At 34.1% G+C, this 18,968-nt stretch overlaps 1 protein-coding gene across 1 annotated transcript in view; it reads left to right on the plus strand.

The window, feature by feature from the left end:
• The window catches only part of LOC140171351 (kelch repeat and BTB domain-containing protein 3-like), a 14,490-nt gene extending 5,905 nt beyond the window's left edge, over window positions 1–8,585 (plus strand). The window contains exon 4 of the mRNA XM_072194589.1: window positions 6,256–8,585. Coding sequence (XP_072050690.1) covers window positions 6,256–7,179 — 924 coding nt within the window. The 3' untranslated portion in view covers window positions 7,180–8,585. The remainder of the gene's footprint in view (window positions 1–6,255) is intronic.
• The last annotated feature ends 10,383 nt before the right edge of the window (window positions 8,586–18,968 follow it).

Genomic DNA, 18,968 nt, shown 5'->3' on the forward strand with positions numbered 1-18,968 from the left:
AAAAAAGATGTCTGTCAAATGTAACATACAGAATAATAATTTGGCAAAAACAGTAGTTCAAGATGGGAAATTGAATAAAGATCACATGCAGTTTATAAATCACATGTTTTAAAACACTTTTATAAACTCTAAACTATCATCATAATGTGAACATCAAGTGATTTTTAATTTTTTAAAACGTATTGCGTATGTTACTTTTTACAGACACATACAAATCTTGCGTATGTTACTTATGCATACAAATGTTTGACAGACAACACTTAACAATGGATTGTGTCATCAAAAAAGCTTCTCCTCACAAAGTGATAGTGCCACAAAGCTAGGTGGAGCTAAATGCTATGTCATGTAGCATAATTAGCTGTATCACCCTAGTTTAGCAGGAATTACAGCACCGTCTTGCGTATGTTATATTTTGACAGACATTTCAAGAAAAATTTTAAAATTGTTATATGTTCAAAAAGATGGCAGCCACTTACAAATTGATTATAATATGGAGAAATGAAGTTATTTACAATAGATTTACCCTTTAGTTTATGCTTCAAGTCTTTGTTTATAAAAAACTGAGGGACTTCAAAATCAATCAAAAGTTTGACAGACAATAGTAACATACGCAAAAGGCAAACTTTTAAATCCTTTTCTTGATCTGTTAACTTATAATTCATAATGCCTCTTTCTGTTTTTTTGATTGGTTTACTGCACCATTTTGGGAAACAGGTCACATGAATTTCTATAAGGATCCATAAAAAAAATTAAAAGCTGTTGAAAAAAGGCGTCTCTTGGCATGTTACAAACAAAAGTGTAAAAATAGGCATTTTTACAGCTATTTTTATTTTTTTATTATTTAGAGTGAAAGGATTTTACTTAAATTGTGTATGCTATGTCTTTACTACCTAAACTTGCCACTAAACTAGCAAATATTCCATTTCTATAATTATTATTTTTAAAAAAAGATGTCAAAATATATGGCTATAATATGACACCTTAGCATATTTTGAGCCAGATAGGCAGATGTCCAAACTAAAAAAACAAAAACAAATTTGTATGAAATATGCAAAGCAGAGTTCCCTTAATCTTTGTGTGCATTTATTACCTATAGTATGACCACTAGTCACTATTGCCCAGGCAGGGAAGAATGACTGACCTAACTTTCCCCTCTTTTATGCTAAAGTCCATGGTTTCCCTCAAAGTAAAAAATTTTTGGGATGTGGATGGGTAAAAGCCAAGGGACTAACCACTACATATATGGGTGTTTATATAAATATGGAGGCCAGAGTGTGACATTGGGACCAAATTTTCAAATTGGGTTAATGAGAATTTTGTTTTCATTATTTTACACCCCAAGACCCATATTTCACAAAAAAAAATAATCCGCTTTAATGAAACATAATCCCTATTTGGACAGCAACACAATAAAGTGAGACATAAGACACAAATTAACACCTGTAACAATGACACCAAATTGTTTATTTGTCTTGGAGCTGTAACAAATGTATAGTTGAGGTATGATAATGATTTGCTGGTTTTAACAAATGTTATCGACATCTTTACTTTGGAAAAAAAAAAAGATCCTTAATCCTTTGACAATACTTGTGAAAATGAGAACTTAATGTCCCAATATTTTGTCAAATTACGACCGATTCAGGCAATTATGTTTCAAAATTACTGTAATGTATACCAAAGTATTATCCTTGCTTTGAAAAGAAGTTTAATAATCAAGGATGCATTCATTAGTGATTGGCAAGATTCAAAAATGTCATAAATATATCCAATGCTCAATGTTAAAAAACATTAACACCTGTAACGCTGACACTGGTGTCACTGTTACAGAGTGACATCATGAACTACATAAGCTATCTATCTACACTACCTATTATAATAGCAAGTCCAAAACTAAGTAATATTATGTGAGAAATGTGTAACTAAACAATATTATATTAGTTAACATGCTCAATAATGTAAAATACAAACAAAGTGGCCAGAACTTCTACCTGGGGATGATATAAGTTTCCAAATATTTATTCTAGTTTCCAAATATTTATTCTACAGATCGATGTACATTGCACTATTTAACTTTGATTAAATTTCAGAATAGTTGAATACTTCAAAGATTTATTTTCCTCATTGATAAATGTAGTCATTTTGCTCAGTTTTACTATGGTTCCTCTCAGCAAGCCAAGCTATTACATCTTGTGTTATCTTTAATCACACCTGTAACGCTGACACCAAAGTAGTACCGCTGACATTAAAGTACAATGTAGTACCACAGAATGCAAGGAAATGCGTAACCACATCAGAGCGGAATTATTTTCACAAGACTATTTTCTGACTGAGCAACATTATACATAATTTTAACTATTGTATGGTTACTTATCATTTCGCATGTAACACTGACACCAAGCCTTAAATTTAGTGAGGGTTGGCTTGATGTGTCAAAGTTGAAAGACATTTAGAGAAGTTAAAATGTTACAGCATCATGTTACTCAAGATATTATTCAAAGTAGAACTGAATCATTCAGGTGGTTAATAAACTTAATTTTGCTGTTTTCTGCAAGTGACATATCTTGTAGCTTCTTGTTAAACATTGTAATGTTGATGTAGAAACTTAAATAAAACAACAGTTTGCTTTATTATACTAATAAAACACCACATTTGGGTTAGGCCTATCTATAATAACTTGTATGAAATATTTCAACACTTGTTTCAAAATAATCATTAACATGGAAAGATAAAATCCACCTAAAAGTATACTTATACCTTCTGCAGGTATTGTAATTTTGGCTTCAAAGGAAAAAAACCCAAATTTTGCCCAACCGACCCTACTTGAAGTTGAAAGGTCCGCCCGCCCATAAAAAGTAAAACAGGGTGGTTTTTTTCGTTGCATTATATATCATATTTGTCTAATTAATTAAATAGCTATCAATGTAGCACAATATTGTGCAGTTGTTTACTACAAAAAGTGCAACTTTCCACCATGGTGAACACTAAACAGGTATGCAAAGAAAACTAATGGATTTGGAAAGTTGAATTGTCATGAAGCTAAAGGGGGGGGGGGGGACAAAATGTTAGAAGTTCAAATTGGATTAAAAGAAAAGCAAATATTCTTATTTGAACATAAACATGATAAGTAATAAATATAATAAATAAATAATATCAATAATTATCAATGCTTTGTAAAAAAAAGTGCAGATTCTATACACGCAAAACAATTTACCCATCCTATCGCCATGTTTTGAAAACAAACACACCCCTCTGCTATCAAATGGTCGAGTCCAAAAACGATATGGGGTCAAGGTTACGGCGTGATAAATAAACTCTTTATTTGTTGAAACTTGGGCATTTGGCCAACAGTAAGACAGAAATACATTACCCATTTCATTCAATATTAATAAAAATAGAACAAGAAAGCATTGATACACAAATACAAATATTTACCTCTACAAAAACCACTGTAAAATAGCTCATATCGAACACGCCGTAACTATGAGATTTGTGTTATGCCAATTTCAGTTACGGATGAAGTTTTCTGTTACCAACTAGTCCGTATTCGGCGATGATCTTTAAGTACTAAAATGGTGTTTCACAGAAATATTCTGCGAGTCGAATCGCATGAGTTATTCGATCATTATAAAAACAATTATGGAGGAAATTTCCAAGATTTTTGTCAAGGGATAGCCGAGAAAAATTCAGAATGGCCACACCGTAACACTGACACCAAGTCCGTGTGTTGGAATGTGACATCTTTCTGCGATTTTTCTCGAGTAATTCTTACTTCCAATGTACTACAACGTTTTGTTTAAAGTCTTGGAACTAATTAAATTCAAATTTATCACTAGAAACGTCACAAAACAATAAACACACGTTAAATGTTGTACACCCCGTAACACAAACACACCCGTAACGCTTTTCGACCACGAAGGCAATAAGCGCGATGAAAAAAAAAAATTGTCTCCACGTGGGTATTTTTGCACACGGTCGTAAGAGGTCATCATCCGGGCCTGTGTATCATGTGACTTTCATTCATAAAGACACAATGTTTACATTTCTACATCGCAAGAAAATCTCACTCCGTAACGAAAGTGAGTGACACCAAAGTTATTAAAATCTCAATTTATCATTGAATATTTATTTGATTTAGATTACAGGCACATTCCATATGTTTTTTATGTTAAGGTACTGTCATATTTGTTTCAAAACTCAACTTTCACAATACAGAAAGCTTACGTTTTAAACTGGTGACCGATTGAAAAACTCTTTCACACCCGTAACATTGCTGACACGAAATGTTACGGAGTGGTGTGAAAATCGGCAAAAACAAAAAACACAAACTTCGCAACATTTGATAAAATCTTGTTGACAATCATAAAAATGGACCTCTGTTCATGTTTCCATAGCAAACAAGGTAAGGTTTTAATTATTATATGGGGAAATGTGGAATTTAAAAATGTCTCTTTTCATGTCACACTGTTTTCACAAAAAAAATGATGACTCCATTACTTTTCGCCCGTAAAATTCTACTATGTCAACAGAAGTAAAAAAAAAAAGTCTTGATTTATTGTATAAATATATATTAGTTAAATGCAATGAAAAAAAATTAGCAGGCTTTTACATTTTTTCTACAATCTTGAGAAATGCAAAACAAGGCCCATGTTTTACTACTGGCCTCCATATTTATATAAACACCCATATGCTAATGCTATGCACCCATTATAATTCTTCTCTAAATGACACTTGATGAATTCACCTACCCTGTAGAGCAGTCACTGCCAGCCAGTGACCAAACATAATTATACAGTACATGTTCCAGTTATACATTTTCCCCCAAAATAGTTTATGTTTAATCTTCCTTGAATCCTGTTGACTTTCTTCTGTATTTCCCCTCTATTTTTTTTCTTTTTCAAAATGCAAAATTCTTCCCCAAAGGGGTAAAATTATTCCCTCCCCTTTGGGGGCGATTAACGGAAGAATAGACACCCCTGCATACTGTTTAAACTATTGGGCTTTCCATTTAAAATCCACACTATCCCTGTGGAAGAATTTGGAAGTATCTTCCACAGAGGGAGTGTTTTTCAAATGTATTTGGTCAAAGTATATAAATCATTTTGAAACCCATACTCCCTCTGTATTATGGCTTTACCATCTATAACTGGAATGTGTATTTCAAATGGAAGTTACCCAATTGAATATTCTATTCGATACTTATACTCCCTCTTTGGAAGACTTTAGGTAAATCTTCCACAGGGGTAGTGTGAATCTTAAATGGAATAGCCCAACTGATGGATATGCTTAAGTCTGCCATGTTATTACGCTTGTGATTGGTGGACATAGCTCCCAGAAAACACAAAAGTGTTTTTAAAATGTTATAATATAACATTGGTATCGGATGAAACGTTAAAATGTAACATTATTTCCAGAATTTGATTTAATTTATTTTGCACTTTGTGTTTTACCAACTGGATGAATACTAGTAATCTACACCAAGATGTTTTTGTTTTTGAATGTTATTGACATTTTTTATACCCTTTGTATTGGCCCAACAATGAACACAAAATGTTTTACAGAAAACGTTTAAAAACGTTTTCTGTAAAACATTTTGTGTTTGCTAGGTTTACAAAACATCTGTAGTTAACCAATCACAGGCCATGCAGATTGTGGTTGACAGATATGTCAGACATGAACTAGACCTTCTGTCTTTATCATAATTATATAGTTTGATCAGCACGTAATAGGCGGGAAATGTTAGGCTTTTACTACTACGCTAAAAAGTAGACCCACTTTAAGATTGCTATTAGTTAACCTGTCTGGTCTTTATTTTATGTGTTAAAGAAAGTATGACAAAATAGGACTTAATAATTCATGATGCTTGTGGCAAGAGGTCACAAGAAAATTATCAAAATAAAATGTTTTGGTATTAATCCGCTGATTACGAGCTGATCATAGTATAACATTCTTTTTTTTCCATCTTCCAAAACAAGACAAGGGATTTACGCATATAGTGCACAGGCAATGAAAAAACAATGACCCTCTTCTGTTGGCGGAAGGTTCGGTCTGGTGTTTGTTATTTATTTATTGTTAGCAAATGACTCTCAAAATCCACTTTTGACCACAAAGAACCTGCTGATTATACATGCATACAGCAAATTAAAAAAAAAATCCAAAAAAAATGTGGGTCGGTCGGGTCGGGCCAGTTATGTAGGTCTTTAAGATATAAATATTTTTTTATTGTAATGATTTTTTAAAATTTTTTTTGTGTTTCAGGCACCTGTGATGATTCACAGTTCCACATATCCCAGTAGAGTCCATTACTTTGGTACAAGAGCAGGCACGTTGACAAGCATCAAATTTGATGCCGATGGGGTACCTGATGCAACAGATGCAACGCTTCATGTTGTACAAGATGAGCTGTACATCGTGGGCGGCAACGCAGGACGCATGCAAAAGTTCATACGCATTAACCCCGGAATGAAATCATCCCAAGAGTTACCACGACTGAAGCAAGGGCGTAGGAATGCGGCTGTAGTGTACCACCAGGGGTACTTATATGCCATCGGTGGGGATGTAAAGAAGGATCCAAAGGGCACTCCAGTGTTTACTGCTTCTGCTGAACGATACGACTTTCAGCGGATGGTTTGGCAGGGAATAGCTGATTTGCCTTGTACGTTGAGAGATCCACATGCTATAGTTTTTAACAATAAAATTGTAGTCTGCGGCGTGGAAGTAGGGGCCCGAGTAGGGGATCAAGACATGGCGCGAGTTAAGGTATTTGATCCTGATACCAACCAATGGGCAAGACTCCTTGATGGAAAATGTGCAGAAATGGGGCAATATTGGCTTTCAAATTCAGGAGAGCCAAATTGCTTGTATTTAATTATGACCAGAAAGGACACCAGTATCGGAAAGTATTCAACCACTGTCTTTGAATATCGCCAGATTAGCCAAGATCACACTACATCGATCAAATTGGGAAGTTCTACAAATGTTGATCAGAGTCTTTTAGGTCAGTCCAAGTTACCTGCCTTTCGCATCGGGAGTGATGTCTATCTGATTGTGAGGAACTACATCTATAAGACTGGGGTCAAAATAGAAGATGACCAAATCTACGAGACTGACCTGAGCAAATGGGACGTGCTGTTGACTAATGCAGGTGGTGACAAGTTCACTGAGTTTATTATCCGGGTGTAAGTCCGTAACTGAAAAGCATACCAATAACAAATGCAGGATTGGCTTAAGTTATGCAGGGACTGTCTTTTGGAATGTGCAGGAGATTAAATAGCTCTTCTGGAGCCTTCAAGGAAAGCTGTTTAGAGCATTAAACAATAGAATGTAAGGAGAGATTTAAGGAGAGCAGTAGAGAGCGAGCAATAACCTATAATATTATTAAGTGTACTGTTACCGTGATTTCCATGTTCCCCTGCAAAGTTTGGGGAATAAGTTTTCACCATGGGGAAGATTTTTAGTAAGTTGGTGAAAAAAGTGAGGAAAAAACTCAAATCATCAAATCAATGAATATATGATTTGTGGCCAAAATTGGTAAAAATTGCTTCCAGTTTCTGTAACAATAGGCCTCCCTAAGTTTGATTGGTCAAATTGGATGAGGACCATTTGGGGAATAATGTGCCTCTTCTGGAAGAATAGACACACAGGGACACACAGTGACAGAGAACAAATTAGTCCCAGTTTTGCTAAGCCAAATGTTTTTTGGTATCCATGCACATTGCACAATTGATCTGGTAATGTCAACAAAATTTGGTAGTGTGTGTCACTGACCATCTAGATATTCGGTCAAAATGATGAACATTCCTTGACAACCGAGCTTTGATGCACCACCAGGGTAATCGATGATGCTGCCACCTACAATGTATTTTTGGTTAATACCAGGTACAATGCACATACCTCACACTATGGACCACAATAGCCTCATCCCAATGGCATAGTCCAATAACCTCAATTACATAATCATAGTGCAAAATTTGACCAAGTTGCAGAGTATGAGTTTTTGTACTCAAATTTTCAAAGGTCATTCAATAAATGAAATTTAAGAACTGTGCCCCTGATAGATGAGCATGTTGTGGATCCTAGTGTCAGGCCTAAAATTGTACTGTCACCCACCTTTAACATAACATTCTGTGTGTATTTTGGCAAATCTATTTAAATTACATGAATTATAATAGGCTGACAATTTTACACACTATTTATATTGCTATTATAATGTGATGATGATCATAATGTGCTTTTACTATAAATTATTTTTGCATACTATTTGATATTATTGTAACTTGCCATTATTATCAATATTTACATTGTATTTTAAAAATATTACTATAGTATTATTACTCTCGCAATTTATATTCATTAATATTATGTTTGTTTTCCATTGACTTTACCAAATGGTGCATTACTGTACACTGCCACAAAAGTTCTAATCATGACATTATGGGATATGGGTGTTCTTGTGTCAGGTTGAAATCACCATGGCAAATGGTGCCTAAAATTTGAGTAACTACAAATAAAGCTCATCAGGCTGTGTCTATTAGTAGGCATGTCCACTAAAAATTGAAGTACTTTTAAATTGATTCAGACCTAACTTATTGGATTGATGAAAGAAACATTTTGGCGTTTAAATAATCTTAATCGGACGTTTCATTCCAGAGATATGGCCTTTCGAGTGTCACGGTTTTATATAGGGCTGCTAGAACATGTTAAAAAGTTAAAGTCCAAAAAGGAATACTAACAGAAAGTGCAACTTTAAGGTACTTTTTCTTAATGTATTTATTAACTATCTTATCTGGAACATTATATTTGCTTATAACAACATGAAAATAAGATCATCCTGAAAATTTAATCGATTTTGTTGACATACAACAAAAACTATAAGACCTCAAAACCCATGGTTTGTTTGTTGAAACCTCAAGCATGATCATAGATGGCCGCCATGGAAAATATCTCCATAGAGGAGATGAACAATAAGTGCATTATTTCAAATGAAAAGCGGTAGTCTTAAACATTGTTCAATCTTTTAAGGTCAGCACATTTTATCTTCAAAATTATTATATTTCATCATGGCATAAGTTTGGTAACATTAATCACTACCAATTTTGAGAAATTTGCTCCAACTCAAAGGTTATCTTTACTACATTGAGCAATACACTGTGTGCATGGAAGCCATGATGGTCCCCGGTTTTATACTCCCTATGAAATGGACATGGTAGTGAGAAGTGCACGGGAAGTGCATGATTTGAGATGGGCATGCGTAGGCTTAAACATTCTTAAATTTCTTAACATCCTACACATTTTGTCTTTATAAATAGTTAAATTTTATGAGTATGTAAGTTTGCTTGTCTGATTCACTCCAAATTCGGAGATAATTGCGTTTGAACACCTGATGCACGGAATGGTGTCACTTCAACCTGTTGTAGTTCTCATCTCATTAAATTTTTCATTAAAAAAGTTGATCTCTTCATGCAGGAAGGTCCTCTCTATTTACTGACCAAACAGGAAAAAGTTTGGTGAATGTTTTCTGGTGGAATCAGGAATTTCTTGAAACACCCTGATATAGGCCTACATTTGGATCAAAACAAGTATAGTACGCCATTTAACATGCCTGGGATTTCTTGTATCGATCAGTTTCTCCATAGACAATACGTGTGTGAGTGCACGCACACAGTAAATGAAAAATCGTTCTAGTGGAAACTGTATTGAGAGTGGGCATCCCTACTATTCTAAAAGTATATCAGGTTAACTGTCACTGTAGGACTCAAAATACTTTCTTTGATTGCGAGGGCTATTTTTAATGGATTCTACCAAATAGTAGCCCTTGTGAGTAGATTTTACGTTTGCCATTGACACAGATTTTTCCACAGGGACTATTTTGTGAAATTTGGGGCAGTGGCCCCAGTGTATGATGATATCTGAAGTTCCCTGACTTGTGTTTAATTTATGTCTAATGCAGCGTAATGGAAGTTTTTATTCAATTTGTTGAAACATCAAAATAATTTTGAACGCCTTTCCGTACATTTAATTGTTAGTGTAAAAAACATGTTAACCACATACATGTACATATTTATAAATTTGTATTGTAATACCAGTTAAGTATGTTATGATAGTATTTGGTACTTACTTATTATTTATTCCAAAATCTGTGTTTTCATTACAAGTAGTACAGTATGTAGTTCATGTTTTCTATGTAGATAGTATTAACATTTATCAGTATTTAATCCCATGGGCACTACTGGACAAATTATATTGGCCTCTAAAAACAATTTTGATTGGTTACAATGAAGCCTACATCCACAGACTAAGTACAGAATATCCATCAACAGTCAAAAGTCCCTGTGCTTTGTAAGCTGTGAATTCTCGTATACTCATGAGGTTCGATTGCGCGTGTCTAACAATCACGCCAGAGTTTATTGTCTCTGTGTATACACAATAGAAGACAAGACAAGATACCTATGCAAAAGGTGGTAAAAATACACTGTATGGTGTGTAGCAGTTTCATCTGTCGCACTTCATTGAACGATCGACCCTCATTACTCATTATTGGGGGATGCCGAGACTGCCTGTTAGTGGTTATTAGTCCATATAGTCTGTGCATCATGTATCATGTGTGAGCCAATCAAAGACATGGTAAAAATAGACTGAAGGGTTTTAAGATTAAAATAGCTGAGAGAACTCTATTTTGATTGGTTACTAAGATGATTATATCATGGTTTGAACCAATCAGGGGCTCTGTAAGAAAAGCAGTTAGTGTCCATGGGGTTAATTCAGTTGTATGTAGATTAGTCATGATTGGTGCTAACCAAATTTGGTATGGGTATGAAAAAGCAATGCTATGTACATTTTAATTAGAAACACAGTATTTTCAAGTCAAGGATTTTACATTTCATATATTATTTTAGACATTGTTTTTTATTGTTTTTACATCAAAACTTAGTCCCCATCATAATAGTTCATGCAGTATGTATTTTAGAGATCCAGTGAACCATTAATTTGTTTAAAAAAAACCTGGGGCTCTAAGAGAATATTAAGGTCCAGTTACTCTTCCTTTGCTTCCAAAATTCTTGAATTTATTGGTGTGTGTGCTGATAACATTTTGTGCTTTTTATGTATGCTGGCTCTTTAAAAATACATTTGAGTATCCAGTATGTTAAGATAAACGCTTGGTCATGGGCGTCAATCCGGGAGGGGGCGTGTCCCCTCCACTTTTCAGCAAAATGACCAATTTTTTGTTCTTTTCAGCCACTTTTTGACAATTTTGGCCAATTGTCCCCCCACATTTCAAACCGGATTGGTGCTAATGCACTTGGTAACAGTAAACTTAAATGTGCCATTCAAAACAGGAAGTTTTTTTTTTGTATCTATGAAAACCACACCACAGCTAATTTTGAATGCCTCTCCGTATACCGTAAACATTCACCTAATAGGCGCACCCGTACTCCTTTGCCTTGGGATAAATTTCATGTACAAATAGAGAACTCCCTCCTCTAAAAATTATTTGCTGGTGGGAATTTTATGGGAGGACACTTTTAGTTTGTGTCTAAAATTCCAGTTATGTCAAGAGACCCCATAGCGCCATTAGGCGAATGTTTACAGTATTTATCTTTCGGTGCTAGACATGGACACATTGTACACTACGTGTAGATATGATTATAAACTTGTATTTTAAGAATGTAACCAGATATGTTATGATTGTATTCAGTACTAACTTAGACTTATGTAGTCCAAAAGTAGGTATGTAGTTCATGTTTTGTGCATAGATACCAATATCATAGTATTAACCTTTCACATATAATCCCATGGGCACTACCAGCTAAAGTATCAGCCTCTAAGAAAATTTTAATTGGTTACAAAGAGGCCTACATCCACAGAGTACTACAGAGAGCGTACCACCAGTCAAAGTCTCCGCATCATCCGATAATGAGGGCCGATTGTTCCATGAAATGCGACAGGCGAGACTGCTACGCAATTACCACGTATTTTCATGGTCTATCGCGAAAGCACATAGCACGCTCTATCGCGTATGTATACTGCTGAAGGCACGGCGCTGGCGTGATTGTTTGACACTGCACGATCGAACAATCGGCCCTCATGAATATCACGAGAACTGGTAGCATACAATACAAGGGACTTTGACTGGTGGTACTTTCTCTGTTTTCTCTCTCCTTTGCCTCCTTTGCCTACATCATACATGTATTATGTATTGAGCCAATCATGGCAATCAGAGACATGGTAAAAAGAGTATTAAGATTAAACTTGCTGCTCAGAGATAAAGCCCTAATTGTGAGTCTTGATTGGTTAGATTGTTACTCAGATGATTATATCATGGTTTGAACCAATCAGGGTAGGGCTCTGTAAGAAAAGCAGTAGTGCTCATGGGGTTAATTAATTGTTTTGTATTCCAATAACAGTTGTGTGAAGATTTAATATAGTCATTGATAATTGGTGCTAACCAAAATTTATATGGGTATGAAAAAAGCAATGTGCTTAAAAGTTAAATGTACATAATTTTAAATGTTGAAAACACAATACCGGTATTAACTATTTCAAGTAAGAGATTTGACATTTCTTGTAGTATTAAGGGGCTGTCCATAGTATTTGAAATTTGGCCAAAAATCAAGCTTTTTCATGATTTTTTGGGCAAAATTGATCATAAACCATTTTGGTGCAAATTTCTTAAAGTTGGTAAAAAAAAAACCAGGTCCTAGATATTTTTTCTAGTTTTTAAAATACAAATTTTTTGACCAAAGAATTTTTTTGTTACATGGTCGCATAAAATTTGGGCAAAAAACCCAGTTTTTTCTCCAAAAAAGAACCTGTTTTTGGATTTTCTCCAAAAATTAGCATTTTTTTGCCAAATTTGACTTCACAGATGTATCAAGTCTTTGCAATTCTAAATGTATACTTTTATATACTTAATTCACACCAACAATTTGGCAGTTATCAGGCCCAAAAGTTTCTGTTATTCCAGGGTTATTAGACCACACTTAAAATAAAAGATTTCTAAGTTAACGTTAAGGTAACATCACATAAATCTACTTTGCAACTTCAAGGCATCAACTTCAGCAACTTATATATTTACCAATTATATTTTGATTAGCACAAATATCTAGGGACTGGGGGGGGGGTGCTCATTTACTATCACTGTGTTACCACCCTCAAGCAGACCCTTATATTTCCAACATAAAAGATTGATCTAGATCATGTGAAAATACCAAAGTTAATCACTGAACTTTCTTGCAATCTTCTTGAAAATGGGACCATTTTAACTGTCCACTGGTTGCAATTTGGGGTTCCATGGCCAAGAAATAAGTTTCATATAGCCCTATCATTAAAATGCTTACCCTAAATGGTAACTTGCTGGTCAAGTGTGTCATTGAGACCACCCTTTTTAGCAGAAACCTGAAATTGGGACCCTAAACATGGTCCATGATATGATATTAGGTGACCCCCTTATCCTGTCCTGGTGTTTCTGCTTGAGGATGGTACATGTATCACCAAAGATATGTGGTAACACATTGGGCTTTAGTGGCCCACCTGCATGGGACAAATCTACTGCATGATGATTTATCATCACATTTATGTTGATGTTGGTTTGATAGTGCTACTTAAAAAAGTACAGCTCTCCTTATAATTCTACTGCTTAAACTTGTTTTATACAAAGGGTGTGCTAACAATTTTATTTTTTATTAATATATATTTGTACCAAAACATTATATACTTTATTATACTTTATTAACAACCATGTAAATATGTTCTTATAAAACAAGAAAAAACAAGTATAATTGCATCATTGTGATTTTTTTTGTGTACGAGTGTTTTATCAGTTAGGGATTCAATCATGTTTCACCGTTGTTCATCGCAGTTTAACAATGATAAGTCCGTGTCTAAAGCTGCCCGAGCGAAGTAAACCACGCAGACGCACCGGACACGATTTGTTAAACGTTGATGAACAACATTGAAAAATGATTGAATCCCTTTCAACAATGAAAACAAGCTAAAGACCATATACATGTAATTCAAAAAATCATTTCATGAGGAATGTCAGTTAATCATCACCACTCATCAGTCTAACTTTTATGACAAATAAACCAGAGCCCTTAAGGTAACTTAAGGGTATGTGCCCTTTTTTGCTGGTGGGAATTTTATGGGAGGACACTTTTAGTTTGTGTCTAAAATTCCAGTTATGTCAAGAGACCCCATAGCGCCATTAGGCGAATGTTTACAGTATTTATCTTTCGGTGCTAGACATGGACACATTGTACACTACGTGTAGATATGATTATAAACTTGTATTTTATAATGTAACCAGATATGTTATGATTGTATTCAGTACTAACTTAGACTTATGTAGTCCAAAAGTAGGGTATACATGTATGTAGTTCATGTTTTGTGCATAGATACCAATACCATGTAGTATTAACCTTTCATATATAATCCCATGGGCACTACCAGCTAAAGGCCCGGTCACACTATGACGGACGATAAGCAACGAAAGGTGACGAACGTGAAAATCACAAAATGTTGACGGCATAGCAACGACAAAAAGAGGAAAAACAAGATTCGGTGACGAGTGGGAACGACCTTTAGCGACAACACGACGGCAAGGGACGAAAGGCTGCGGCAGGAAACGGAGACTAGCGACCAAATCCGGACGGTGTCTGGGCGATGAGTGACGAAGTCTCGACGGAGCCCGACAACAAGCAACGAGGTCAGACGGCAGGCAGCGGATTTGCTTGCGGCAAGAAACGGCAGCTGACGGTGCATTGCGGTGATGATGACGTGACTCAGCAGCCGACATTAAAGCCTGTATGTGTGCGGGTCGTATAGTCCCCTTTGGCGTTCCCACTCTTCACAACGTTCTGATCATCCACTCAAAAATATCAATATCAATAATAATCAAAAAATATTAACATCAATATCAACAATAATCAAAAATAGTAAAAGTAATATCAATAATGATCCAAACTATTAATATCTATATCAATAATAATCAGGATTATTAACATCAATATCAATAATAATCAAAAATATTACATATATCAATAATAAACAAAAAATCAATATCAATAATAATCCAAAAATATCAACATCAATATCAATAGTAATCAAAAATATTACACATATGGTCGTGTAGTGTCTTGAGCTCGCCACCAAAAAAAGCTGGCGACGTTACATTTTGCCAAAGTCGACTCAAAACAAATGATGATATCTCTGTCAAACAAGAAGTTATTGTCATGCTTGTGGTATCATTTTATTGCTAAATAAAATACACTTTCAACCCTGTAAAAAGAAATACTTGAACTTTTTTAATACTAACACTGTGCTTCATAGAATTCAGAATGGCCAGGGTGGCGGTGGTGGGGATGTGGTGGTGGGGATGTGGTACACACAAACTCTATGGGATTGGTATTTTTAGTGCGTAATCTGCTTCTGTAAAGGCTGTTAATTTGGATTTGGACTCTATTTAGCATCTAAAAGACTCATGGCCTTATAGCTAAACAATTCTACTAATTGTTTTTAATCATTTATGATTGGTTTAGTCTAGAAAATACAAACTTTTCCATACAAAACTACCCGTTGTCATATTAAACAGTGTAGTAAGTAATGCAAATGTCTTCAAAATCTAAAAGTTACTGTAAAATTTTAATTACTTATCCTATCATAGTCAAAGTATAGATTTTCTGAAGGGAAATTTGACGAGGAATCTAAATATGGACATATTTTTTCGGTATGGGTTAGGGGGAAAATGTTTAGGTTCAAAATATGTTGAATTGTAAAAAATCTAACATACTTTGGGACACCCTATATTCCGAGATTACCAAACAGCTGTGATTTCGGTTTCTTCCAAAGTCAGTTGGCTCTCCATATCCTCTAACCAAATGAATGTTGTTTACTTCCAGTTTATTACTTTAAGCTGGTAATAAGCAATGCATTGTGTGACCCATTTTTTATCAAAATCTTTTTTATTCCACCCTGTATAACTTGCAGGTCACCCTGTATAATGAGTTGAAATGTATATATTTGAATTGCTTATGCCTTCAGCTTTCCAAAAATGTATACTTTTGCTAGTTTAGGGTTGAGGATTGTCGAGATAATCTAATTAGAAACCCGGTTGGTGTAAAAATTCATAATATTTGTCATGTAACGCTAAGGGTGGCGAGTTCAGGACACACGGCCATATCAATAATAATAATAAAAAATTATATAAATATCAATAATAATCAGAAATAGTAAAAGCAATATCAATAATAATCTAAACTATTAATATCTATATCAATAATAATCAAAAATATTAATATCGATATCAATAATAATCAAAAATATTACACATATCAATAACATTCAAAAATATTACACATATCAATAATAATCAAAAATATTACCATCAATATCAATAATAATCAAAAATATTGCGCATATCAAAAAAAAACCCAATATAAATATCAATAATAATCAAAAATAGTAAAATCAATATAAATAATAATCTAAACTTTTAATATCTATATCAATAATAATCAAAAATATTAATATCGATATCAATAATAATCAAAAATATTACACATATCAATAACATTCAAAAATATTACACATCAATAATAATCAAAAATATTACCATCAATATCAATAATAATTATATAATATTGAATGGCTTTGACTGTGATACAAGAATATATTGCACGAGATAGAAAAAATATTGCACGAGTCGAAGACGAGTGCAATATTTTTCTATCGAGTGCAATATATTCTTGTATCACACGAAAATAAGCCATTAATGTTATTATTATTATTTATATCAGGCTGTTGATATGCGGTAAAGTGAAAATTTAAGCTTACCTAGTCACCGGGTTTAACCAATGTGTATTGTAATGTAAGCTTACCTTTTGACCTTCTTGTTTTCTGCTCTTTACTCTCCAAAGACAATTTCGGAATAATTATATATTATGTTTATTTGTAGATGTGGATTATATTTCCTAAGGTTATCCTCATCCAGAATTGCCGCGAATTAAGTTTGTGATTTTACTTGTTTATACAGTACGAACTCTCCTGTGAACCGTTATGATGTATGTAGTGTATCGTGTTGGTGCCGTCACCATGGTAACGCGCGACGTGTACGCGATACGGGTACAATATTCAAGAAATATTGTATTGCATCCGGGTATTTTGAAAATATTGTTCAATATACAGTTTTATTGTATCGCTCAAAAATATTGCGCATATCAAAAAAAAAAACCAATATAAATATCAATAATAATCAAAAATAGTAAAATCAATATAAATAATAATCTAAACTTTTAATATCTATATCAATAATAATCAAAAATATTAACATCAATATAAATAATCAAAGATATTAATATCAATATCAATTAGGCCTATTATAATCAAAGATATTATCAAGAAATAATCAACAAAATTAATATAAATATCAATAGGAATCAAAATATGAAAATCAATATCAATAATAATCCAAACTATTATATCAATATCAATATATCAATAATGATCAAAAATATTATCATCAATAATAATAATAAAATGTTAATATCAGTATCAATAATAATCAAAAATATTAACATCAATATCAATAACAATATCAATAATAATCAGAAATATTAATATTTTTGATTATTATTGATATTATTTTCTTTTTATATGAACTTTAAAATTGCATTGTGCCGGGTAGTCTATTGAAATCGAAGTGACGTTTACCAACGACTACCAACGGAATTGTGACGACCTCAAAACGACTAGACACGGCTTCGCACGGTATGGAAACGTCAAAGAAATGAGGGTTGCGGTCTCAAACGAAATCTGAACGGAATCACAACTGATTCTTTTGCCGTCACAAAATTTTCAACATGTTGAAAATTTGCCGACGAACGCGACGAATAATTGCGGCCGTCTGCGGTCGCTAACGGATTCGTCAGCGACAACTAACGGCAGCACACGGTGAATGACGGTAAATTCAAAATTGCAATTCGCAGCTTAACGTCGCTTGTCGTTCACCCCTATTCGTCATAGTGTGACCGGGCCTTAAAGTATCAGCCTCTAAGAAAATTTTTAATTGGTTACAAAGAGGCCTACATCCACAGAGTACTACAGAGAGCGTACCACCAGTCAAAGTCTCCGCATCATCCGATAATGAGGGCCGATTGTTCCATGAAATGCGACAGGCGAGACTGCTACGCAATTACAGCGTATTTTCATGATCTATCTATCGCGAAAGCATGCAACGCTCTATCGCGTATGTATAGGCGAAGGCACGCAGCGCTGGCGTGATTGTTTGACACGGCACAATCGAACAATCGGCCCTCATGAATATGCGAGAACTGGTAGCATACAATACAAGGGGACTTTGACTGGTGGTACTTTCTCTGTTTTCTCTCTCCTTTGCCTCCTTTGCCTACATCATACATGTATTATGTATTGAGCCAATCATGGCAATCAGAGACATGGTAAAAAAGAGTATTAAGATTAAACTTGCTGCTCAGAGATAAAGCCCTAATTGTGAGTCTTGATTGGTTAGATTGTTACTCAGATGATTATATCATGGTTTGAACCAATCAGGGTAGGGCTCTGTAAGAAAAGCAGTAGTGCTCATGGGGTTAATTAATTGTTTTGTATTCCAATAACAGTTGTATGTAGATTTAATATAGTCATTGATAATTGGTGCTAACCAAAATTTATATGGGTATGAAAAAGCAATGTGCTTAAAAGTTAAATGTACATAATTTTAAATGTTGAAAACACAATACCGGTATTAACTATTTCAAGTAAGAGATTTGTAGTATTAAGAGTCCGTAATATTTGAAATATGGCCAAAAATCAAGCTTTTTCATGATTTTTTAGGCAAAATTGATCATAAACTTGGTGCAAATTTCTTAAAGTTGGTCAAAATAAAAATAAATAAAAAAACAGGTCCTAGATATTTTTATCTAGTTTTTTATTTTTTGACTAAAGAATTTTTATGTTAA

The sequence above is a fragment of the Amphiura filiformis genome, chromosome 15 (genome assembly GCF_039555335.1).
Source record: "Amphiura filiformis chromosome 15, Afil_fr2py, whole genome shotgun sequence".
In the NCBI taxonomy this organism is placed as follows: domain Eukaryota; kingdom Metazoa; phylum Echinodermata; class Ophiuroidea; order Amphilepidida; family Amphiuridae; genus Amphiura; species Amphiura filiformis.